At 40.0% G+C, this 27,002-nt stretch overlaps 1 protein-coding gene across 2 annotated transcripts in view; it reads right to left on the bottom strand.

Annotated features, from left to right (window-relative positions):
• Window positions 1-27,002, bottom strand: part of Plcb1 (phospholipase C beta 1) — a 690,315-nt gene that overhangs the window by 649,742 nt on the left and 13,571 nt on the right. For both annotated transcript variants that reach the window (XM_051144700.1, XM_051144701.1), the window contains exon 2: window positions 18,240-18,317. In XM_051144700.1, coding sequence (XP_051000657.1) covers window positions 18,240-18,317 — 78 coding nt within the window. The remainder of the gene's footprint in view (window positions 1-18,239; window positions 18,318-27,002) is intronic.

Genomic DNA, 27,002 nt, shown 5'->3' with positions numbered 1-27,002 from the left:
TTTTTCCCACCTTAGCCATGTGAATCTAAAACTTTAAATTTGATTTAAAATAAATCATAAAATGATTTTCCTATCCCAATGCACCCACTTAGACCTCAAAAGACAGTGATTTATGCCAAATCATTCATTCAACTGTTTCCTTATTTTACCTGTTTTTTGAATTTTATTACATGTGTTTTCTAAAATCCAAATGTAACTTTCATAAACCTGCAATCATCTATGAAAAGCACAGAACCAGAACCATTATATATTTCTCCTGACAACACATAGATTTTGCTTAATTTGAGCAGACATTTCTACGTATATATCTCATATATAACAGAAATAAGCACAAGGTAGGCACTTAAAAAAAAACAAACAGAAACAAAAACAGGATTAGCACATGTTGTCCTATGAAACCCAGATGGAACATGACAAGCCCACTAGAGGGACTGAGTCAGTGATTCTCAAAGTTCCGAGGGAGTTTGTTTGATTGTTTAAGTGGATGGCTACTGGGAGATCGACCATGCTCCAATGTGAATAGGGGTAGAAAAAGTTGGACGTGGTGTAATTTTCTTTTCTCCTTTTTTTTGGGGGGTGGTGGTGGTGGTGAGAGGACCTAGGAGGAATGGGTAGTGAATGTGATCAGGGTAAATTGTGTAAAATTCCCAAAGAATTAATAAGAATATTATGTTGGGGAAAAGAAGAAACTGTATTATAGGAAAACTACATATTGTACATATGGTAAAATAATACAACAAAAATTTCATTCAACTTTTCATATATCTTAAATATAATAAAATACAATTCAAAAGGAAATTCCACAAGAGTTTTAGAGCACACTGACAAGCAATTAACAACTCCGAAGTTAATTCCTCTTTGTTACATCAACTTCAATGCAGAGCCCATAGAACCCAAATAGAACGCTGACCCTGGCCAGCAGAGGAACAAATCAGTGTCCCTCAAAACTGCACATGATCAGTGTACAGATACCCACAGAACCAAGGCTGAACACTGAAATTGACCAGTAGAGGGACAAGGTCAGTGTCCCCTAATTAATTGTCTCAAGCCATCTTCATTGATACCATAATGGCATAAAGGAGACTCAGGTTAGATCAACCTATGATGCTTTTCTCAGCCTTCCATTCCTGAGGCTCAGTGGACCAAGACCAACAGCTGAATGAAGATTCAGTCAGGTGATCTGAGTCCTCCCTTAGTCCGGGCTCCATGATGAGTACTCCTGAGTGGACGCGGGAGCTCCTATCATAGAATGGATCATCTCAGACCTGTTAGTATACCCACAGACTAAGGCACTCATGTTCCTTCAAAGTTCCAATTTTTCAATCAGATTAGGAACAAAATGATGTCAACTATGAGCCAAAAATATCTGGTCACCTGTTAGAATTCAATTTCACATTTAGTTAAAAAATATCTACTGAAATTAGCGAGCACCCAGCTGATGGAGCACTTACTGCATGTGCCAAGAGTTTCACCAGATTCCTGGGAGGCACCTGTATCACTCTCATCTTATAGGATAGGAAACCAAAACACAGACTGCCTAAGAGCTTTCTGCAGAGACACATACAGTGTTTGATCTGGGTCTGAACCAGAGTGCGGGGGCCATGATTCTCAGATGGGGCACTGTACAAAAGAAGAGCTTCGGGGGCCATGACCTAATTCTATAGAGCACAAAGAGAAGAGATGGAGATAAAGTGAACTTTTCATGCTCCGGAGCTCCCTCGCCAACCTCCATCCTTAGATAAGGACCTTCCTTTCCTTTCACTGCATGCCCTGTTGGCTCGGTTAGATATAAACACGCTGATGTCTGCATCTTCCCAGAGCACACTCAGCTTTAAAAAAGGATGAGCTCAGAGCAAGGACTGATCCTTTCGCACGCTTCATTGACAAAGCCTACTGCCCTCGCCCTCAGTCAAATGTGTGTGTTTCTCATCTCAGAGAAATGCTTGTGTGGCCCAGGCTACACAGGGTGTGGGATGATCTCTACCACCACTGTGGAAATTTTCCCATGATCATTTCCTAGCAGTGGACAGTCCTGAAGTTTAATTCCCATTTCCCTCCACTTATTTTTTTTTTAACAATTTTAGGTTATTTTCTCATTCTTAAAAACAGACTTTAAAGAAAGAAGAGTATTAGGCACTGAAAAAAAATCACTTTAAAATCTTCAGGAGTCTAATTTGCTTACTCATCTCCTTTTAAGCTCTGACAAAGTACATAAGGCAAACCTCAAATTCACAATTCTCCTGCCTCCACCTCCTGATAGCTGGGATTTTATTACTCCTGGCTTAGTCTGGTTCATAATTATACCTAAAGGTTCATGGTTTTAGGCCTAGTCTCCTTCTCTGTTCATCCATGACCTGACTCGTGTTCTCCCCCATGGCTACCCACAGCTCTCCACTAGCGGCAATGCATTTACATCATCATGGACCAACTCTCCAAATCTCAGAGCTCTCCCAGACATTCTCTTGTAAGCTGATTGTCTCAGCTGTTTGTTACGGTGAAGGAAAGCTGACACAGTCTCACCAGTGACTTAATGTCTCTCTGTCTATTACCAATGCCCTACCCCACCTTACTCCTCTGTAGATCTGAAACACTGCCGAGCTTCCACAGCTGGGTTGGAACGGAGTGTGTTTCTCTACTACCCCACAGGGATCGCTTGGTTCCTTTCAGAATATCAGTCAAGTGTCTGAAAGTCAGGATATTTCTGTGCACATGAGAGAGAGGAAGAGGGAGAGGGACAGATGGACAGTCAGAGAGACAGACAGACAGTCTACCTCCTAGTCCTGGGAGAACTCTACCGGGTTATACACAACTGAACCATTTACCTGGTTGGGGTTCTTGCATTGTCTCAATAATTCCAGATGAGGAGGGAGACAAGAGTTCTCTCCCCGCTGAAACTGTGCATTAATACACAGAAGGTATGCTTTTAAGTTGAGACAATTTGTAAAGGATATTTCTGAATGTGATTACATAACTACCCTCAAAGAATTCCCCTCTGGGTACCAGTTCTTTTTGACAATACACCTTTGCAGGCCTTCTGTATATAAGGTATTTATTATCTTTTTGTATGAATGACTTGCTTTGGCATTAGTAAAATATGGAAGTCTCACTAATATGGCCACTCCATTTCTAGGGTCTTGAAGTATCTACTCTCCTTCAGAGACTACAAGGCCAGTGCCCTACAAGAACAGGTTGGACTAGCCTGTCGAAGGATTAGAGACCATATGGGTCACACACCAGTCAGACTGTCTGCCTACCTGAAGCCTCGGCCATGACACAGGGCTCTTTTGTACAGCCATACACCCACCATAGGCTCACTGAGGAAGCTAGAAGGAGTGCAAAAGAAACAAAAAACCGATCCATCCAAGCCCATATCAGAATCTCAACCCACGAAAGCATGGCCCCACCTAAATGTAGAAGTACTATATTAGGGCACTAGGCTTTACGCCATTTTGTTACAGAAAACACTAATAACTTCTAGGGGGTGTTCTTTTGGTGTATTTGTTTGTTCAGTTTTGTTCTTTACAAACAATAACATTACAAAAAGAAAAAAAAAGAAAAAGGAAATATCTCTTAACAGACAACATATACATATAAAAGGAACAACCACATATCATCTTCAATCATTTCTAAAGCAGACTTATTTATATGTTCAACTATAATCATTCTAATATATCAACCTTAACTAAGTCACTAGGTTACTTTTGAGAGTGGAAATGCACCACGCTGGGAAGAGTCTTGCTTGGCATTTTAGAGTTGTACATTTTAAGTTGGGTGCATGTACATGGATGTCTATATACATGTAAAGGTTATGTGTATATATGCATGTGAAGCCCAGAGGACAACCTGGGTGAGGTGTCAAGGTCTCTCTCTGGCTGGCATAAGATTCACCAATTAGGCCAGGCTGGCTGGATTCACCTGTCTCTGCCTCTCCAATGCTGGGATTATAAACAAACTCTTTGATGCTCAACATTTTTATGTAGATCTGAGGATAAACTTAGCCCCTCAAGCTTTACTGACTGAATTATCTCCTTAACTCTCCTGATCCTCAAGTCTAGCAGAGAAAAATGAGATTGAAGATAATAAACTCTAAAGCCTTGTCAAATTCCAAAATAATTTAGGTTCTCGTTCTTTGTCTCTCTGTCTCTGTTTCTGTCTCTGTCTCTCTCTCTCTCTCTGTCTTTCTCTCTGTCTCTCTCTGTCTCTCTCTGTCTCTCTGTCTCTCTCTTCTCTCTTTCTCTCTCTCTCTCTCTCTCTCTCTCTCTCTCTCTCTCTCTCTCTCTCTCTCTCTCTCTCTCTCTCTCTCTCCTCCCCTCCCCCCTCCTCCTCTCCTTTCCTCTCCTCTCCTCTTTGTGTCTCTGTGGGGGTTATAGTTGTGACTCTTATCTGAAGCATTACCATTTTGATCAGATTTCTCAGTAGAATAAAAACACTGCGTTCCATCCAAATAACAGTCACTGGGTACCAGCACTGTGCCAAGCACAGCTCTGAGCCATGAGAACAGTAGTGAAGGGAACAGACATGCACTTGTGTCCGTTGTATAGTAGCGTACGCATGGCAGCGTAGCCAAATGTACTCCCCAAATCCACTTTCAGCCACAAGATACTATGGCCTGAAATCCTCATGAGTGTCAACAGCAATCAATACAGGAACTGGTCACTGTGACTATTACAAAATAATTTGTAAAATTACTTTACTATAATTGAAATGTGTGGCAAAACAAGATGGCACCCATTTAAAATAGAGACAAAACAGTGGCTAACCAAGAGGAAAATTTTGAGATGATGTCAAGTAGAAAATAACATTCTCCATCCTACTAAATGGAACAAAACCAGTGCAGTTATTGTGGCCGAAGGACAAAAGACAAGGAGCCAGTGGCCCTAGGGAGGTGGAGAAGAATGCGTTAAGCAAGGTAGACTTCACTCTGGGAAAGGTGGTGCTGAAAACGCAGCAGGAGGATGGCAGGCATGAAGCAAGTGAGAGTACAGTATGAGTCTGAGGTGAGGGCATTGAATGAGGAAATGAGACCAAATGCCACGTGTCTGGGTACGGCATAAGGTGCAGATGTGGAATCTATGAAACATAACTAGGGAAGGGCTGCTGTTCAGCTCCAGCAAAGATGAATGAGATGAGCAGTAAGGGAGGTGGGGAAACATCACAGGAAGAGGAGCAAATTAGCTAAACGTTTCAAGGAGGAGGGGGTAGTCAGTACTGCAAGACACTGAGCTATATAAAAAAAAAAAAAGCACCCAAAGCACTAAGGATGTAACTGGAGGGAGGATGAAGAATAGGGTCAGAGCCCCAGTGAACATCAATTAAGAAGCAGATGAATACAAAGAATCAAGAGTGTTTAAGCAAATATTTCTATGGGCAGAAGTTTGATAATAATGAAAAGACAAAAAAAAAAGTGCAATTTCGGGGGGGAGGGCAGAGTGGGAAGAGAGTTTCCCTCTGTTTAAAAAAGAGGCATCCCTTGGTTAATATAGGGGGTCCAGATCCAGTTACAGTGGAAACATTGATCACACACTGAAGACAAGAAGTAAGTCTTATTGTAAATTCACTGAGAACCAGGCACATGGCCCAGAAGGGGAAAGGTCACCAAGGAAAGGAGACAGGTAGAAGGAGAAGGAGATGAAGGGGCTTTTCTGGGGTTGGAAGCTGGTGGAAATGTCCTGTTACAGGTTCCCATTTTCTCTTTTCTGCAGAAGGTTGGAGGTCATACAAAATGCTAGGGAAGCAGCTGGCAGCTGAAACATGGAGACTAATGAATGAGTAACAGAAGGAACAAACCTTGGCTTTGGACAGTGACAGATGGGCCTTTTACTACTTAACAACCTTTAACCTTAGACAAGCTACTGTATGGGCTTCCTGAGTCTCAGCCAGTTGGAATAGACCGACTGAGCAATTACTGTATAGTAGCAGTGTGCTAGAAACAGGTAATGGTAATTGGGCAATATCCTTGAAGTCAAGGGCTTCATCATCTAATGGGAAACAAAAGGGGATTAGACAAAATTAACATATCACAGAAAGTACTAAGGTGAAGAAAATCATGTGTTCCTGTAGCACCAAAGAGAGATCCCACTCCAAACCACAAGGGTTAGAAACAGCCTCCCAAGGAAAGAACTGCCACAATTAGCTTGCATGGATTGAGTTAATTATCACATAATCTAATTTGTATAAAGTAAGGCCACCCCATACACACAGCCACACTCTTTGAAGCCACTAGCTGTCACAATTGAGCTTTGACTACTATCATATGGTAACACAGAACTGACTGGGACACTGTTTTCTGCAGGATTAGCTTCCTCATTTCACTCCCAAAAGTAATGTCTTGAGTGATCCCCAAATCTCCTTCATGGGAACCAAATAATCAAGTCTGGTTCCACTATCAGTACCTATACCCCATGATGTAGCAGAAAAGCTATTCCAAATCCGTTTTCCATCCAGCAATGTCCATCTTTATTTCCTACCATAATGGGCATGTTACCTAATGATATGAGTCCATAGGTTGCTACAAAACACTGAGCTACGGGTACCATGATGAAGGAAATAAAATTTAATTTAAATCAGTTATTACATTTAATTTAAAAGCCACATGTGCCCAGGGAATAGTCTATCAGACAGCCCAATCCAGTCAATGCTCACTAAGATGAGGTGGAGTTAATCCTCGTGATATAGAAAAGTCATTCTGCCTGGTGTCCTGAGCCCACCACTCTTACTGCCTTTTAGATTGATGGAGCGATTCAGCTTGAAATCCTTTGCCAAGGAGTCATATTTATAAATCTTACCTAGTGCAATGCCACGTGAAAGTCACTTTGGAGTAATAGTCCTTTAAAGTGGAGCAGGACCCCAGGGCGCACACACTTCAGATCCATATTTCAGAGGCTTAGAGAAACGACTGTTTTGTTTAAAACACTTCTGGTCAGGACTGAAATATGCTGACCTTCGTCCATGCTCTGCACTGAGAAATTCAATCTTTATGCCACATATTCTGATGGCTCATTGAGACCAAATTAGCAGCATTCCGCAGGAAGCTTCATAGTCACTAGCTCCAGATAGGATATTATTGCTTTTGTGGACTGATGTTTATGCCTAATGACCTAATGAGCATACAGGTTCTTGTAAATTAAGCAGGCTGGCCTGGTGGGGACTGGCAGATTGTATACACATGCCCTGGCTGTGGCAGGCATCTGCTACTCCACTCTTGACCAAATGTGGCTGTAGGAGCCTGCTGGATATTACTACTGCGATATCTGTTCGAGAATTCCAGATTTACATAGACACTCCCTAGATGTTGAAACGTGAGGGCATTGTGCAGACTAAGAAAAATCTGTTTATGAATGGGTTCAACTCCCAGTGTGTACCTTCTATAACATGGACATGCAAAGTTTGAGTAACTAAAAAATAAAGCTTCAATAGCATCCACTGTTGATAGTGTCAGTGCATATTCACACACAGCAACTGACAGGCCTTGATTTCAACCACATAGAAAAGCTTTCTCAAAGCCTGAAATGTGCTTGAGTTATGGCCATGGAACAAGAGTTGTTGGCACAAGAGCTGGGACAAAACCCAGGAAGAGCTGGTCCCCGACATCTGAGATTTGGTTCTCTGTGCAGTCTCTAGAGTTCCCCCCAAGGAATGGAATCTCTCAGCTACAATGCTTGCTTCTTTAACAGCTTACCTCATACTGCCTGCCTTTGCTTGCCTACCTCACTTCCCCACTGCATGTCCATATTTCAAAGGGTCACCCTGAATAAAAACTTGAGGTTGACAGCTGGAGGAATTCAGTCAACAGCGAAACTTGTTTCAGCATTTTGGTGTTTTTTATTCCATCTCTCTCTTTAATTATGAATCATGTAGGGCTCAAGCCTATGAAAAAGTCGTCACATATCTAAGGTTGCATTGACTCTGGTATTCTAATATCTCAATATTCAAAATATAGTCCTGAAGCCGCTGTCCTCTCTCGCATAATGAAGCCATGCACAAGGAACAAATGTTCATCTAAAAATAGAATCCATTATGTACAGCAGCACAGTCATTAGTTTCTTAGTATAGCAATAGTTCTGCCTCATAAAACTTTTCACTGAAGCCTTCATTTCACACAGGTGCACTGCTTGCCATGGTGCGGATATCATTTCCAGATCAGGGAGCCGAAGTGGGGTTCTGCACACTGCTGGACAGAAATCTCATGCAGAATTACTCTCACCCTGTCAACATCCCTCGCAGAAGGCAGTGAAAGCAAAGAACCCCTATGAGAGAAATGTGAATTTCGCTCCACTCATTTGTAGCATCTAAAGATGGCTAAAAGGCAAGCTTCCTACCACACATAAAAGCTACCCAACTTTCCATGGTTTCCTTGGTTGCGTGTATACGCAAGGAAAAAGAAAATCCTCATAAACTGACAAGATGTGATACGATGTTGCAATTTAATAAAGATATAGTCTTTGCAGATAAAAGATTAGTTATAAAATTAAATAATTATACAGGGTTTGGGTTGTCTTTTCTTTTTGTTGTTTTGTTTTGATGGTTTGGTTTGGTTTGGCTTGGTTTGGTTTGGACTGGTTTGGTTTCGATTGGTTTGGTTTGGTTTGGTTTGGTTTGGTTTGGTTTGGTTTGGACTGGTTTGGTTTTTTATTTAGGTGTGCTAAATATTGACGAGAGTCTTGTAATATGCTAACATGTACTCTGTCACTGTTACAGTCTGAGCTCTTTAAGGCATTCTTCATAGCACGTTTCCTTCTTCGAAAGGGAAGTTGGGGCGGGAGAGATGGCTCAGAGGTTAAGAGCATCGTCTGCTCTTCTGAGGGTCCTGAGTTCAATTCCCAGCAACCACATGGTGGCTTACAATCACCTGTAATGAGATCTGGTGTCTTCTTGTGTTAGGCAGGCCCACGTGAGGGCAGAATACTGTATAAATAATAAATAAATCTTTAAAAAAAAAAAAAAAAAAAAAAACTCAAACCAAAACAACAACAAGAAAAAAGAAGAGTTCCATTGGGGGGGTGAAGGAAGTTGATTTAATTGTGTCCCTTTACTTAATCTAGCAAATGAACACAAAGGAGCATGCACAGGCTTGGATGCAGACATTGGGAAAGCACAGGGCACAGGGATAACACCTGAAGATTACGGGGGATAGGAAGCTATTTTATTTTAATTAATTATAATAAAAACCTGATTCGATCTTGAATATTAAGAAACATTCTGAAAATGCTAGTAATTTCCTGCCTTAATAAAGACAATATAAGGAATATCATCCAATCATATTAAAATAACACAGAATCTTGCCAGGCCTATGGGTTCATGCCAAGGTTTGCTCCTGATGAAAAGTAGGCCATGGCACAGACTGCCAAAGCAGTGTGTACACAACCTCTAAGTTTGATGAATTCATTGGTGATGCTCTTCTGGGCTGTGTGATACAAACAAATGAGGAGCTTTAAAAAAAATAAAGTGCACACCACATAACATCTCAGGAAAGCAGAATGCCTGTGGGTGGGGGCAAACAACCGTGCTCTTTGTAACTCTCCAACAATTCCTAATATTCAGCCTAAGTTGAGAATTCTTCATACTCACTGCCTTTTCTTGGCAAGTGCACTATGCCTATTAAGAGTCTTTAGTCAAACAAATCGGAGGAGGAAAGTCGTAAATATAAACAACCTAACACATTAATCAGTTTTTTAAAACATAAAGTGTGCAAATTGGGGCCATATGGCCAGACTGCCCTGCCTTGATTCTATTTCTGACACATAACCAAAGGTCAGTACATTACCTCTGTGTGCACTTAAATTTACTTGCTTATAAATGGGGATAATTATAGCACTGACCTTCACTGGCTTATGGAAATGATTAAATAATTTATAAATTATTAGAACAGTTACATAGCTTGTAATGTTTGTATATTATAATATATACAAAAATACATATTTCCATATACAAAATGTTTATATAAAATATAAAACATTATATTACATAAAATAATATATTGTAAAATAGTGCATGTGTAATATAGTATTATATTATATACATAATATACAAATATCGTAGCACATAATAGAATATATAATATATTGTGTAATACTATATATATTATAATACATATTATGGGTATGCATTTATGCATATATACAAATCATAAAAGTTCAATAGAGCATAATGCATACTCTGTATTTGCCATAAATATATAGAATGAAAACTATATATTTATATATTTAATATATAATAGTATAAAATATAAATCTCCATATTATATGTCTATTTTCCCTTCTCTATCTTCTCTATTATATTACACATGTATAATATCACAGTTGTGTTTGCTCTTATTGATGCTATTGAAAGCAATAAAAATAATGAATTGATCCAAGCAAATAAAAATACTTAAAACAAACATTTCCCCAGACTTGACTTTGTATGTGAATAATGGCTTCTCAATAAATTTCAAATATTGCATTTCCTTTTAAATTATTTAAATAAAATAAAAAATAATGAAACATGAAAAATGGAACAAAACAGTTACGCTACTTGCTTTCCAAATGAAGATCTAAAATTTCATTCTACCAAAATACAAAGGGAGGCTTGTCCTGCTGATTACCTGTAGCAAGAGCTTGAGGGAGCCCATGAGTAGGATCGAACAATCTTGCCTTGGCAAGAAAATGAACCACAAAAGAACCAAGAGCATTCAGTGTATCTAAGGCATCTGCAGTTCAAGCAGGCTGGCACAGCAAGGCCAATGACTGTCCCCATGAAAGGAAAGGAAATTGTAATCATCATACAAATGTATTTCCTCCACATGCTCTTCCAATTCAATACCTCAAATCATATTTTTATCAAAAAGGATTGACCCCCCCTCTTAATAGCTTCATATTCATGGTATGGAAAATATCTCACTTCATTTCTAAGACTGAGTAGAGCTAAATATAAGCAACACATAACACCAAGCATTTTATTACTAAGAGAATACTGGATTTAGAATTGAGGCCAGAGTGCCACCATATTTCTAGATTTCAGCAATCACGTGTGTGTTGCTACTGTTATTCCCACACAGACACACAGTAACACTGGCATAACAATCCTATCATACTGGACAGCAACTGTAAAGAAACTATCAGGATGTTATTTCACCATAACTACAGTGACTTTAAAATACACTTCAAGAAACTGTACTTGAATTCTATCAAAAGGTCGGGACTCAGCACCCACCAAGGTTTTGTAAAAGATTCCATTCTAACAACATGTACACTTTAGCTGGGTCTACAAATGCTAAGCTGAAGTAACACCTGACTTTCCTGTGCTAGCCAGTGTTTATAGAAGTGAACACTGAAGGGAGGACCTGGCGGTGAGGAGACAGTGTTGATAGAAATGGAACCCAATGAGAAATTACACTGATGAGTAGGATGATTGCCTGTTCCTAGCAGTCTGACTCCTGGTGTTTTCCTTATGCTCAGAAACACTAGAATCCTAACTTCTGTTCGGATGAGAAATGGTTCCTGGTACCAGTGTAACTATGATAATCCTAAAACGATTATCTTAGGAAAAAGACATGGGCAACAGTGCAGCATCCGAGTCTCCTGGAGGATAATAATACTACTTTCTCTTATAAAAAGACCTCTAAATCATCTTAAAGCTTATTCCATAAGATGCTTCAAATCCCCTACGGTCTAAAACCTTCCACCTATGATGGAGTGTTTATTAGTGAATATCCTCAGAGGGAACATCTTCCTGCAAATAAATCTCTTCTTTCGCCTTCCATGGCTCTGTTCCCAAAACATTATGAAATACATAAACAAACATCTTGTTTGCCCAACAAGCCCCAAGCTTCAGTGCTCTAGATCAAAGGAGCACAATAAGCCTGAATAGAAAACAGGTCACTGTTACCAAGAAGAAGAAGAAAGGGACCGAAAAATGCAAACATACATAAATGGTCACTTGGCTTTCAAAGCAGCACATTTACAGTCCCTAACAATGCATTAGGAACAACTGTGCAACCAGATATTGTTTACAGCAAAAGTCCCCACAAAGGACTGGGTGTTCACAAAGTGGCAGCCACGATGTTATTGCTCACAGGGAACCTCCAGACCCACCCTACCTAACTCAGCAGTACTTTTCTTCAAATCAGTTAACAATGAAGTGAGTGGGCAAGTGGGCTTTATTCCACAGAAGTGTTTTATAGATTAAAAGTCATCATGCGCCTCAGAGTTTTCCTGCCTAAAGAGGTGGTATATGTACCCAGCAGATCTCGTTAGTTAGGTGGGGATACTGGCTGGACACAGATTGGGTTCCTATGGAAGGGCGGGGAGTAGGTGGTATACTTGGAACTGATCCTTTCTGTCTTGTTGACAGCAGAAATGGAAAGGCAGAGGTGAGAGGAAAGCACTGGCTGTAGGGCAGGGTTATCAGTTGGTCTGCTGTGAAGACTGCCCTGTTTCAGATGGGCCGGCGAACAACGGCAGTGCTCACACAACTGCATTACATCAACTGTGATGCTCGGTAAGGTGACTTCATTTACTGTTCCAGCCTTTTAGAAAAGTCAACAAACGAAAGCGAGCAAACGTCAGCCCTTAATTTATAATTTCATCTTTATGTTCAAGCATGCCATCACTTCTGGAGCACTTGGTGAAAGAAAAATCAGAAATGATGCTTCTGGCATGCACTAGACTCATGTCTCCTAAAGAGGAAGCCCACGGCCAAGTGCCTCATCCTGAAGCATGTGCCCACCATTCTTCATGGAGGCCAGGCTGGTTTTTCATAGGCGATCACATGGTTCTTTTTGTGAGGTTTATGATTCATCATCCAAAATATTTCTTAGCTCTGGACTTCTGTTTTAAAAATATCACCGCAGCTTATGTAAATATTTAACTTTCAAACTTTTCATTTGAACTCTGTATAGAAATCTCAGATTACAAGAGAAGGGCATCTACAGTTGGCATTTATAGAAGTGTCAGTCGTCAGCACTCTCTATGAGGGGCTCACAGGCTGTCTCACACAGTTCTAGAGGATGAAAGAGTTGTAGGTGGAGCAGGTAGCAGAGTCAAATCCCTCCTAGGCAACTTCCCAGAAATGACTGAGTATGCACATATAAATGTATGCCTACAATCTACATCATGGGCAAACAGAAGGGAGAAAGGTGCTTGCTCAACCAGAAAGGTAACTGTGAATGAAGCAGCAAATGGTAACCAAGAAGTCCATAGGCACTCACATTTCAAGCTATTTAGGTCAGAAGTAACAACAGGGTGTCAGCTCAGCCCAGTTGCCTCTGCAGTCCCATGTGTCCTTCAAACACTAAGCCAGGAAGAAGGCCCCGGGGCAAACAGTGTTGTGGGGTGCTACCCACTGGTTACAGGTAGAAAGTGTAGGGAGCCACCAATCCACAGAGAACCCTATAGGAAAAAATCAAATGAAGAACTCTGTCTCATGCCATTCATCAGTATCCATCACATGTGGATTCCAAACCTCAATGAATAGTAATGATAGCAATAAGACGATGAATCAGGAAAAAAAAAAAATGAAACAAAGAAAAGTTGAAAAATGACCCCATCAAAGTTTCAGGCTTTGCTATCTCTTGTTATGCATAAATTAGATGCTTGGGAATTCAAGACAAGCCACAGGCAGAAGAATGTGTTTGCAAGATTCACTACAGCTAAAGAAGCATCAACACAAAGGCAGGGCATGTAGTAAATAGCCCAGAACAGAAATGGCCAGGAATGACTGAAAATACACTCAGTTTCCTGGCAAATCCAGTTAGGGCAGATTAAAACATAGACACACCAGTTGCATCACTCAGGCAAAAGTTGACATGTTTCCTAACAGTGTTGATTGGGGCATGAGAAAACAGTCTCACTCACATAAAATTATGTAGGTGCAAACAACGGTGCAGCCAAGGACTATAGCTTTCAAGCAGCAATGGTACTTGTATTTCTCTTAGAGAACCCCTGATGGGCACACCACAAAGACAAAGCATTAGGCTGGCCATGAGTGGGAGGTTTGCTGTTGCCCCAAATGAGAAACAAACACCAAGACTCTGTCAATGGGAACTTTATCATGAAGAAAAAGGTTGCAATCCAATATGAGAAGACAACAGCAGAAGTTAAAAGAAGGGGTTGATTCATCCATGAACATCTCTAACATACTTTGGCAAGCGAAAGGCAAATTTTGAAACAGAAAAAAAAAAAAAAAAAAAACCCACAATAACAGGATAAAATGGACTTGAACAAAACAAAATTCAATCTTTTCATAGTTGTGCATTTCAAAAGCGTGAAGGAAATCCAGGAATAAACCAGAAAGATGCTATACATTCCTGGTGGAAAAATGAAAGAAAAACCAAAACACACAACTAGGATTGAGAGTGTCAGATCATATTGAAGATATTTATACTGCTTAATTCTGTTACTAAAAGAATATATGTATGTTCTCTCTGCATTTTTAAAAATGTGTATGAAAATATGGTAGTAAGGAGTCCTTCACTGAAAATGCACGGTTCCCCCCTCTGATTCCTTCTTAAACTGTATGTACTTGTCATCCCTTCCCCAAGGCTCCTATTTTAGAAAAAGAAGGAAGAATTTATTGAAGTTTCTTGAGCTTCTCAGATCTGAAGTGAACTGGTTTTATTTTTACACCAAACTTGGCACAGAATCAGGGCATCCTGTGGCACATTCTAGACAGTACTTGGAGAGTTCTTTTATGTTGACCCTTTTCTCAGATTCTCATAGTTACGTGGAGTTCTTGGTTAGCACTTCCTGTTATGACTGCCAGTATCCATGTGGCAAAGCCGAATGAAGATAACCTCTTTGGCAGTTGGGGTAGACAGGAACTTCTTCTCACTCATGACTTATAAATAAACACATCCTACTTACATACTCCACACTTATACCAGAAAAGCCACTGTGCTGAGAACAAAATAATCATATTCAGTAACTAGTTTTTGCTAATTATATTCAATAGGATTTATAGAACCAACAGTAAGAAAAATGGTCAAAATAAGTCCGGGAATGGAACAAAGTATGAACATTTATCTCTAAAAGTGATGTTCACATTCATCTGCTTCCACTAACCCAAATATCGGGTCAGTGTTTCACTAGACACATTTCAGTTCTCTAAAAATGCCTGTTCTGGTTTCAATTCTGGAATCTATCATCTGTGCTGTCTGTCTTTTTTGTCACCTATCATTTCTATGGTGACAAGTCAAAGGAGTGGGTTGGGTAAGGCAGTATTGCACTGTCTGCAGAGAGGAAGCCAACAGCTTGAAATCAGAGGCTGGGGTGCAGGTGTGGTGCAGCCATGAAAAAAAGAGGATGTACATTAGACACCATGAATGTGAGGCATTCCAGAGCTGTGCAAGGCAAGCTCTTATAACAAGGCTCTATTGAAGGGCTCTTAAAGCACTCATCTGGCCTGTAAGCACAAGAGGCTTCCACTGATTGCTAATCAAGGTGCTTCTACACATGTTTCATAGATCAGAGGTAATGTATGTTGGGGAAATAGCTCAGAGAGACAAGACATCTTATAATAAATACCAACGCAAGCTTCCCAATCATGGAAAACAAATACATTAACTCAAATGGTAACCTTGAAAGAATCATATTGTTTTCTGAGGTCTCTATAACCCAGATGGCAGATTCTGAAGTCTCGTTGCAAAAAAAAAAAATACTTTAAACAAGTATTCTTCGGAGGAGCATCATGAATTCACCACTCACCCTGGTTCCTTCAAAGGATCTTATGCACAAACTCAACTAAAACCCTGGCATGCTGCCCTCTGTTTGTGTGCACAGTTTGTCCGGCCAGCATAGACTCTAATGCATTGTTTACAGTCGTCCAAGACCAAAAAGTGGATACATCACTTGATCTGGTTCCAAGACTGGGCTGAAAGCCAGAAAAAAAAAATGACAAACTTGAAAATGTGGTAAGTTTCAATTTCTTTTATTATTATTTTCTTAAATCCTCTCATCTTTTCGAGTTTAAGATATATGATCACTGACCAAAAAATAAACTTCCAAACTGATAAATGACTGAAGGATGACTTAGAGATCTAAGAAGGAAAAAGTAAAATTTACCATGTTTTGACAAAGATTAATATCTGTAAGAGGAAAAGCAATAAAAAGACAGGGAAAAAGCCCTCCTCTTTACCCCATTATTTGTCCTGTTGGGTTATAAACAGCATTGTGACCAAGAGAAAAAGGCTGGTATAAAACACTCAAAGCCATTCACACCACTGAAAATACACCTGGGTTAAAATAGTGGGCTCCAAAACCAATAGAGATGCATCAAAGAGCCTTTTGACCCCCTTCTCTTCTTCAGGAAAAGAAATGTTTATGATCAGTCTTCTAGTGGAGCTTAACTGAGTTGCCATGAATTATTTAAAAACCCCAAAATATCTTCTGGTGCTTTTATGGAAATTTGATTTACAAGTTGAAAAAAATCAAACTGACAGTTTGGTCTCTTGTACAAGTACCCAACCTTTGGAAACCCTCTAGGCATTATAAATAAATCTTTCACAAATATAGCTGTGACTGTTCTAAAAATAATATTTAGGAGTGAAAAAAAGCTCTTTTAAGCCATTGTTTTATACATAACAGCAGGAAACCAAACAGAATGACAAAAACAATGTGATTAACACACCCAGTAACAAACATGAACATTAAGTATGAAATCTTACCCACATATAATTTCTGACACTGTCCTAAGTTCTATACTTTACTCTTATCTCTATGCCTACGAAGCTTCCAGAGCAAAACACACATAGTAAATGTAACTCCAGGACCATTAGAATAGAATTTGCCTTTTGAGAGATTGTAAGCTGGGTGATTCAGGGCTGGCCTGGAGACTAGATATTAATTTTTCAGCAAGGAAACATTTCTGAGAGGACCCACAGCTCTCATGATGCTGCTGCCCAGGCCAGTTACAACCTGAGTTCACAAGTGCAGAAGGCTGCCCAACGCACACCATAAGATCACTTACTCTAGGACTCTGGATACTTAGAATCTAACATGGTGTTTGAAAACTAATATTTGAACCCCACTGAACAGTAACTGGGGAGCCTCTAGCTGGTCTAATAGTATTCTACTGGTATAGCTATCCTATTGATGTATAAACATATTTAGCAATCTTGAAAACAGCAGTCTACTTCTTCAGATGTCAGAACGTAGAGGCCAAAATATTCTATGTGCTGGGCCTCTTAGGTGCCAGTGATCCTTGAAATAATAACCACTTCCTATGAATATTCCTGTCTAACTGCCCATTAAACCTCAAATAAATCTTATGGTCTGAAGATGGTTTTTAATAATTCAGTGTGGTATTGTCAACTGGCTTTATAAGAACCAAGCTACTGAATTCTTAGAAGCTAATGTGGGAAGATTCTTGAAAACTCTATAAAAAGGTCAAAGGGAGATTAGCTTTAATTTTTTTAATTCTGTTCTAGCTTTACACTCTGTTGTTGTGATAAACACCATGACCAAAAGCAACTTTGGGGGAATGGTTTATTTGGGTTATGGTTTAGAGTATATAGTGAAGAAAAACCAAGGCAGGAATTCAAGGAAGGAATCTGGAATCAGGAACTAAAGCAGAGTCCATAGAAGAACACTCTTTACTGGTTTGATTCCAGGCTCAAGTTCTCTTACCTTTCTTACATTGGCAGGCCCACCTGCATAAGGATGATACTTCCTACAGAAGACCTGACTGTCCTACATCAATTGTAAGTAATAAATATCCCACAGTCATGTTCACAGAGCAATGAAGGAGGCAATTTCTCATCTGTGGCTCCCTCTTCTAGATGTGTCAAGTTGACAACCACAATTAGCCATGACAAACATGAAAAAAATTATCAAGAACAAATCAGGGTAGTACTAGAAGAACTGTTAATTATAGCCCAGGGAGAATGGGGTGGGGGGGGGGGGGGAGACTGACAGTTCAGTCTTTGGTTGTTAAGGTCAAAAAGAATTTTCTCATCATCTTTCTTCATTCTGCACTGAAAGGGGCTTAAGTCAATAAAAGTAAAAAATCATATTTGCCATCAAATGCAATCCACAAGCACATCATCTTGACTTAAACAGAAAAGAATAATTATTCTAGGATCTAGTGAATCCACCACTGCCCACAAGCATCTATAAAAGGTCCAAAGGCCTTTTAGCTTAAGTCTCTGGAAGCAGAATCAATACATATCCTGCAATAGGTCATCTGTGACATGGGTAGACACACAAGGTAAACCAATATTTGGTAAGTAACCAACAATACTATAAGAAAGACATCTTATCTCTTACCTTATTTTGATCTGTCCAGTAAAAGAAAAATCCCTGAGGATCAGTCCTCAAGATAATAGGAGTAACAATGGTGGAGTCCTAGAAAATGAAAGAAGAAAGCATGCACATCAATTCATGTCGCCAGAGGAAGTTACTGAAGAACCAATAACTTATAAGTGATTCTTCAAGGTTATCAATTATTAAGAAAAAGTTTCAAAGTAGATATGGTAATTTTTCATTAATTTATTTAAGTTACATCCAGATCACAGTTTCTCCTTCCTCCCCTCATCCCAGTCCCCCCTCTTCCCCTATATCCTTCTCCCTTTCTCCTCAGAGAGGGGGAGCCCCCCCCATGGATATCAACCTGCCTTGGCATATCGAACTGTAGTAAGACTAGGCTCATCTTCTTCTATTGAGGCCAGGCAAAGCCATCCAGTTAGGATAAAGGGATCCGAAGGCAACAGAGTCAGAAACAACCCCTGCTGCTACTGTTAGCATTCCCATATGAGGACCAAGCTGTACATCAGTTACATATGTGTATAGGGCCTATGTCTGTCCTGTGCATGCTCTCTGATTGGTGGTTCAAACCCTATGGGCCCAGACTAGTTGATTTATTAATCAGACAACTGATGTGATGGCTCATGGGGAGCTGAGTTTGAATCCTTAGAACCTACAGGAAGCTAAGTATGGTAATAGACAACTGTAATACCAATGGTCCTCAGGCAATACACGAGGTAGAGACAAGAAAATCTCCAGAAGCTTCTGGGCCAGCAAGCCTGGTATAAATAGTGGGAAACAACAAAGAGGTCCTATTCCAAAGACGGAGGAGAGGCAGGGCTTTCCAGGGCTGTCCTCTGACCTCACTCAAACACCATGGCACATGGAAACCCTTGCACACACACAATCACATGCACATACATGCACCAAAAGATTATCAGACACAGAACTGACAGAGTTAAGCAAATATGCTACCTAACTTGAAAAGGACAAGAGTAATGCATGCATTTATTAAGTTGAAATACTTGGCACACTTTCTGTTAGAAAACTATATTTAGATCCCCAAATAATGTTAACACTAACCACCATCACGTATTTCATATAATTAAGGTTAATTAAAATCCATGCTTGAGGATAATATTTTAAATTACATTTGCTCCATAAAATGATTTTTAATTGTACCAAAGAGAGTAAGCATAGCATTTAGGCATTGCTGTTTCCAAGGTAGCAGTAAATAAGGCCATCTTTTACATATTTGGAAAGGTTCATACGAAACTGTTGAAGATTTAAGTTCCATACACTAGCCTAAAACATCATAGACAAAATAGCACTCTGAATTTAATGCATGTGTCTATGAAGCTAGGTGCTGTGCATTGTGCTGTAACAGCGGACATTGCTGAGATGTGTGCTGTTTTCCTGGCAATATTCAAGAGAATTACTTTTTGCACACACACAAAGACATCAAATATGGATTTATAAACTTCACGTCGAACTACATCATCGGCCCTTCCCTTTCCTCCCCTCAAGCCCTTCTCTGCCGCTTCACTCCAACTTATCCCAATTCAAACTCGTGCCCTCCTTTCCATTATGTGTTATGCCTATAGGTAAATGCAACCCATTGCGTCCATTTGGTGTAACTTGTGTGTATATGGTGTCAGAGCGGACCACTTGGTATTGGGATAACCAATTAAGGGGCTCATCCCTGGGAAAGACTAGCTCTGCCCTTCTCCACAGTCGTTATTTACCCATAGTTCTTTGCATAGAGGCGTGGTCCCCTGAGAGGTTCCCCTCGCACATACGCATGTTTAGGGGTAAAATACTCTGGCATTTGCCGAAATTACATTTTTCCTTTTTTTTTTTTTTTTTTACTCTTTTGAGATCATCACTACACCATTTCTTCCTCCCCTTTCCTCCCTCCAAGCCTTTCCACATACCACTCCATTCTCTTCTTTCAAATTCATGTCCTCTTTTTTCATCAATTATTGTTACATGCATATATTTACGTACATGTACTTATGTTCCTAAATATAAGCTGCTTGCTCTAAATAATGTTACTTAAATGTATATTTTCAGGGCTGATCATCTGCTCCTGAATCACTCGTTGTTTTCTTCCCCGATGACTATGATCTCTCTCAACAACCCTTAGTTGTCTGTAGTTCTTTCTGTAGGATTGAAATGATTTCTCTGGCACTTTGTTGTTGTTTGTTTTTAAGATTGCATTTTAATTACAATATTTCTCTCTTTCCTCCAAACTATCCCATATGTCCCTTCTCATTCTCTCTCAAATTCATGCCTCTTTTTCGTCAGTTGTGTGTGTGTGTGTATGTGTATATATGTGTGTGTGTGTATACATATATATTTTTTTGTATATATGATTTAACTTTGGTAAGTGGTATATACCAAGAAAAGTACCTTTTTTTTTTTTTTTTTTTTTTTAAGATTTCCCTATTTGGTGGAGTATAGGTTTTTAACTTATGACTTTATGATTCTCTGGACTTCTTCAATGTCCGTGTTATGTCTCCCTTTTCATTTCTAATTGTTAGTTTGAATAGTTTCTCTGACTTTATTTAACTTGGATAAAGTTTTTATCAATCTTTGTGATTTTCCTAAAAACAAAAAACAAACAAACAAAAAAAACGCTTTGTATTGTTCTTGTTGTTTCTATTTTATTGATTTCAGCCCTGAGTTTGATTGTTTCTTGCCATCTACCCCTTTTGGTTGTGACTCATTCATTTTGTTGTAGAGCTTTCTGGTGTGCTATACCTAAAATATCGCTAGTATGAGATCTCTCACATTTTGCTAAGTAGGCACTTGGTGCTATGAACTCGCCTTTTAGAACCACTTGCGCTGTGTCGCGTAAGTTTAGGTATGTTGTGCGTTCATTTTTATTCGTCCTAGGAAGTCTTTTTTCCTTCCTTTCTGCCTTCACCTATTTTTCATTAAGGAGTGAGCTGTTAAGTTTCAATGAGTTTGCAAGCATTCTCTTGTTTCTGTTGTTATTAAATAGCCCTATCATATTCATAAAAGCTATTTTAAGGTCTTTCCTTTGAGTTTCGGCTATGTTGCAATACTCAGGGCTTGCTGTGGTAGGGTTTCAGAGCACTAGTGCATACATGTTGTCCTAGCTGTTATTGATTGTGCTTTTATGTTGGTGTCTAAGCCTCTGCATTTGGGAAGATTGTAATTCTGGGTGCTGATATTTGGCTCTGTCTTTTTTGGAGTGGGTGTTTTGTTCCTTGGCTTCTGTACCTCTCTTCTTCTTAGCAGAGTGTGTTGACTTTTGTTCCCTGATAGGAAAGTCTTCTGGGATCCTGATAGGCATGGCTACTGGCGGTTTCAGGGAAACTGTATTTCTAGGTGTTGGGAGCTGACACTTAGGAATGGGGAGTGGGAAGATGGAGAGGGTCCACAGGGGGAAAGAAATCAGGGTGTTCCACTTGCATTTGCATAGTCCCCTGGAATTGTGGTAGAGAGTGAGGAAAGGCTACCACAGGTGGTCTGCTACAGAGCTGGGGATGGGAAAGGGGGATTGGACTTGGAGGAATGGGGGGGGTGGAATCTGCAGTTGGCCTACCTGCTTTTCCTGTGTGTTCCTATGGAATGTGTGCTGGAGTTAGGGGCAGGGATAAAGCAATGAGTGGAGAGAAGGGAAGGTAGGAGGGGAAGATCTATGTAATCCTAATCTGCTGGAGATGGGGACATGGGGCAAGGGTACCTCAGCAAGTCGTCTGCTGCAGAGCTAGAGACAAGACCGGAGATGAGATCTGGAGGACAGGTGGGAATAAGTGAAGATTGGCAGTTACCCTGTCTGCTTCCCTGGCTGTATTCCACTTTAAAACAAAACAGTTTTCATCTATATCCTAACTACATCAAATCCTAACCTCTATGTAATCAAAAGAAGTTGTAATGAAAACTTCCAGAGAACTTTGCAAGTTTTTATTGTGTGTTCATAGTGGGTAGACTAGCAATAATGGATTTTCATTTCCCTGTTAGTTTAATTTTAAGAGGTCAGTGCTGAAGGCTACGGACTTGATTTCTAATGCCCCCGCATCCCCTTTCACAGGTACTCACTGTGCAGGGATAGAAAGGCAGAGGTACTAAAGATACGCATCCAAGAAGGTTGCAAAAATCAAAGAGGATGATTTTAGTGAAGCACCTATCCAAACATATTCATGCCATGTAAGGATGTTTGCTATCAATATCGGCACACTTAAAAACAACTGTTGGCCTACGACATGATGTAAAAATGCATGCTGCTCAAGCCCGGGGAACTGAGCGTGACCCCGGGAACCCACACATCCCCAGAACCCATGTATGGAGACCTGGGTGCAGTGGCACAAATCTATAATCTCATATGCCTAGTTTGAAGTTAAAGACACAGAACTGGCCAGACGCTCACAGGCTAGCTAGCCTAAAGTACTAGGCAAGAGAGACACTGAGCTTCAGCAAGGTGAACATTTAAGAGCGTGTATATGTGGACACACAAACACACACACAAATACAAATGTACTGAAAGATGAAATGTAGATTTATCTTGATGTGCATTTTATTGAGTTAAACTGATGTAACGCACAATTTGCCATTGCTAAGCCCACAGTGAATGGCACTGCATTTACAAAACTCATATTATTATACCAGTGCTATCCACCTACAGAAACACTTCACCTTCCCTAACGGAAATGCCACAACCATTAGACATCGCATGCTATTCCTTCCCTCTACAGCGCTGGCAACTACCATTCTACTTCCTGTGTCAAGGAATTTGATTACTCCATGTGATGCTTATAAATGGTAGCATGCAAAGGCATTCTTTCCTGCCTGGCTCATTTCACTTAGCAAAACGTTCTCCATGTTCATCCCTGCTGTAGCACTGTCCAGTAGCCTTTCTTTTTAAGGCTCCATAAAAATAGATGCACCATTTTTAATTATCTACTCACTTTTCAGCGGAAATTTGTGTTGCTTGCATTGGTAACTGTGAATAATGCTACTGTGGATAAAGAAGCATGGATATATCCTTGAGAATGTAATTTTAATTGTTTTCAGTGGAAACCCGAAGTGGAACTGCTAGCTTATGCGGTAGGTCCATACTTAATATTTTGAGGCAATCACCATCCTGTCTTATTCTGGTGGTCTTTACATATTCTATTTTTTTTACAACTTTTTACATGTTTATTTATAGTATGTGTATGGGTGTTTAGTCTTCATGTATGTCTGTCAACCACTTACATATTTATTGTTCACAGAGGTCAGAAAACAATATTGGACGCTCTAGTCCTGGTGTTCTGACAGTTGTGAGCAGCCATGGAGGAGCTGAAAATCAAACTGGAAGAGCAGTCAGTGCTGTCAGCCACTAGACGTCCTCTCCAGCCTCTTTCCACACATTCTTAACATACAGCTTGACCATCCTCTTTTAAGGGGCTAGAGAGATGGATCAGTGGTTAAGAGTAATGGCTGTTCTTCCAAAGGATGCGAGTTCAATTCCTAGCACTCACATGGTAGCATGTAAGTGTCTGAAATTCCAGTTCCACAGTATCTGACACCCTCACACTGACATACATGCAGCCAAAACACCAATACACATAAAATAAAAATAAATGAAGCATTTTTTTTTTAAAAATCATCTTTTAAAAGAATTTCACTGATGCACACAACTTCGGAAGGAAAATTTCAAATTACGTAAAATTTAAATGTCAAAAAAAGAAGACACTTGAAAATAGAATTTGATCTTAAAGTGCAGGAATAATTCAAAATGTTTTAGGCATCTGTGAGACTACATGCTTCACAGTTCACAGAAGCATTTGCAGCCATGTTCCATCACCTGCTCTCTTTAAAGTGAGCAAAACAAAAACCCTGGTGAGCTGCACACAGTGCTTCCTCTAACTCCCAGACCAACTGGAATTAACCTGAACGTGTAACATCATTTTCATGTCACCCCCTCTTCTTATAAGAGCAACAGACAAGATTTGAATATAAAGATCTTGATGACAATTGATTGTCAGAATCATAAAAATCAAATATTAAAGTTAAAAGATGACATTTACATGCTGGGTCTCTGTATTAGACCTCTCGGTTTAACTCGGATACTGTCAATTCTCCTTTATTTGTTCCCTTCCTGAGCCCATACTTGGGTGCAGGTGGTCAGTTAGTGATCATTTGTCTCTTCTTCATATCCACTTCCCCCATAATCACCACAAACACTCCAGGACCAAGTGGAATTCAGCATTCTTGGCACTCAAGGCATGATCTGACTCAGAAATACAGAAATCTTCATTTCCAGTTCCCTTTCCTATATAACTGCAAAAGTCTGTTTTCATGCTACTCAGCCAAGATGTTACATGTCAACAGTCAGAATATGTGCCTAGGAGTGATGTCTGACATACATGATCCCAAGGGAATGAAGGGTGCGGTATGAGTCTTAGTTGGCTAACTAGAGTTGAGCCAACCCTCAGAAGGTATCATAGTTTTTTATTAAGCCATTTCTTCTCTAGTTTGATTCCTGTCACTATGATGAGCACCATGACTTAAGCGACTTGGGGAGGAATGGGTTTTATAGTTTACAGGTCACAGCCCATCACTGACAGAATCCAAGCCATGAACTCAAGGCAGAAACTTGGAGGTAGAGACTGAAGCAGAGGACATGAAAGAATGCTGCTTACTGAGTTTCTCCCCAGGGCTCATCCAGCTTGCTTTGCTATATAACCCAAGAGGCCCTGCCCAGGGGTGGGACCATACACAGTAGGCTAGGCTTTCCCACAACAATCATTAATTAAGAAAATATCACACAGGTTTGCCTACATTCAATAAAATGGAAGAATTTTCTGAATTGAGATCCTCTCTTTCAAGATGACCCTAGCATCTATCCAGCATCTATCTAGTGTCTGAAAACACCAAGCAGCACAGCATCGTTGGATTTATTATTATTATTATTATTAATTATTATTAATCATTATTATTCCTCCAGTAATATCAATAGCATGGGAATTCCATAAGATGATAGTTTTTAAATGTGCAGGAACACCAGATGTACTGAGTTGTGAAAATGGATTGCTGGACCATTTCCATGGAGTCACTAATAAGGGACTTTTTTTGCTATGTGCAAGATGTAGCCTGGGAATTCACACATTTAATAAGTTCACAGAGATGCTGATGCTGCTGGCCCATACTTTGAGACCCACAGTGGTGAGGTTCCGAGATAGGAAGACAATGACAACCTAAGGTGACATTCCTTGGGTATTGTCCACTATTTCAAGTGGAGGGGGGAAGGCTTTCTGGCCTTGAACTTACAAAGAAGATCAAGCTGGATGGCTCGTGAGTCCATGGATCTATCTCTATCTGTCTTAAACATATGAATCTATCCATAAACACGTAAGAAGTCTCATGTGAATCATAACATATTTCTAGGAGAAGTGCAGCTGCAAATACTGATGGCAACACCAAAGAAAGTTGGTTTTCTTTTCTGACAGTCCCGTCTGGAGATTTTCCATGCTTGTAAGCTACTCTTTACCTGGATCAGGGAGGTTAGGCTGACCTGTGTCTCGTTCCCCTGCAATTTTAAGACCTAAAAGCACCGCCTTATTTGGAGATAAGGGTCTTCAAAGATATGAGTAAGTTTGGAAGTCTTCAGGGTAGGTGATAATTCAAGGTGACTAGTATGCTTGCAACAAGAAGATGGGGATGCAGTCATATACAGGAGACAGATGGAGAAACCAGTTATTATAAACTCAGAAGAGGGGCCTGGGATAAACCCTTCCCTCTGGCAGAAAGAAGAAAATAAGCTTGCTAAAATTCCACACTTCTGGTCTCTAGAAGCAGGAGGGAGGTTTCTGTTGAAAACCTCTGCTACTTTGCTATGGAAGCCTACATAAATTGATAGGAAAAGTACTCTTAGCTTCATAAGTAGGCTCAAGCACCAGGCCACAGACCCCACGGCTCATTCCTCGGCACGTGTCTAAGGTGTGTTGACTGAGGTCGACTACAGCTCTGTCTTAATGGTGACTTTCATGCTACTCCAAAAGAACACGTGACTAGAAACATGCACTTCCAAATGCACTCATACTGTAAAATCAACACAGAAAAAAAAAAAAAAAAAAAAAAAAGAGTGCAATGGTCCACAGGGATTGCCCAAGATTTATATTAGGAAGTGGTAGAGAGAAAACTGATGGTAATGTACACCGGGGTGAAAAAAGTTATGCAAAAGGAAGGAGAATATGGAGACAGAATACGAAGTGTAATCAACACAACTCTGAATATGAAATAAAAGCATAACAAATTTAACCCATTGTTTTTCTCCTTACCATGACTAAATACGCAACAAGATGTAACATGGAAAGACGTTTATTTGAGCTCATGGTTTAAGTTAAGACAGTTTTTTGTTTTGTTTTGTTTTGTTTTGCAGTGGAAAAGCATGTGGCTATCAGATCTGTGGTGGTCAGAGAGTATGGTACCCAAATGCCCATATCTCAGAGAATCAAGAAGCAGAGAGACACAGGGCAGTTGGCAGGAGAACAGATGTATAGCCCTCCAGGCCCCCCTCTCATATTGATCCAGTCAATCTTGGGAGGTCCCTTCCCTAAGGTTTCACAACCTTTCCAGTCAGCACCACCAGTTGTGGACCAAATGGTCAAGCACATAAGCTTGTAGGGGATACCTGACATCAAACTGTAACAGATGAGAAAGCAGAATGCGGAATTAGCATCAGTGAAGCAGGATTTCCATGCACATCATCATTGATGAGTGCTTTCCTCCAGGGTTGTACGTAGACTGAAATTTCTCCAAATAACGGAATGT

This window comes from Acomys russatus, chromosome 4 (assembly GCF_903995435.1).
Source record: "Acomys russatus chromosome 4, mAcoRus1.1, whole genome shotgun sequence".
Classification (NCBI taxonomy): domain Eukaryota; kingdom Metazoa; phylum Chordata; class Mammalia; order Rodentia; family Muridae; genus Acomys; species Acomys russatus.
This window is presented reverse-complemented; position numbering and strand designations above follow the sequence as displayed.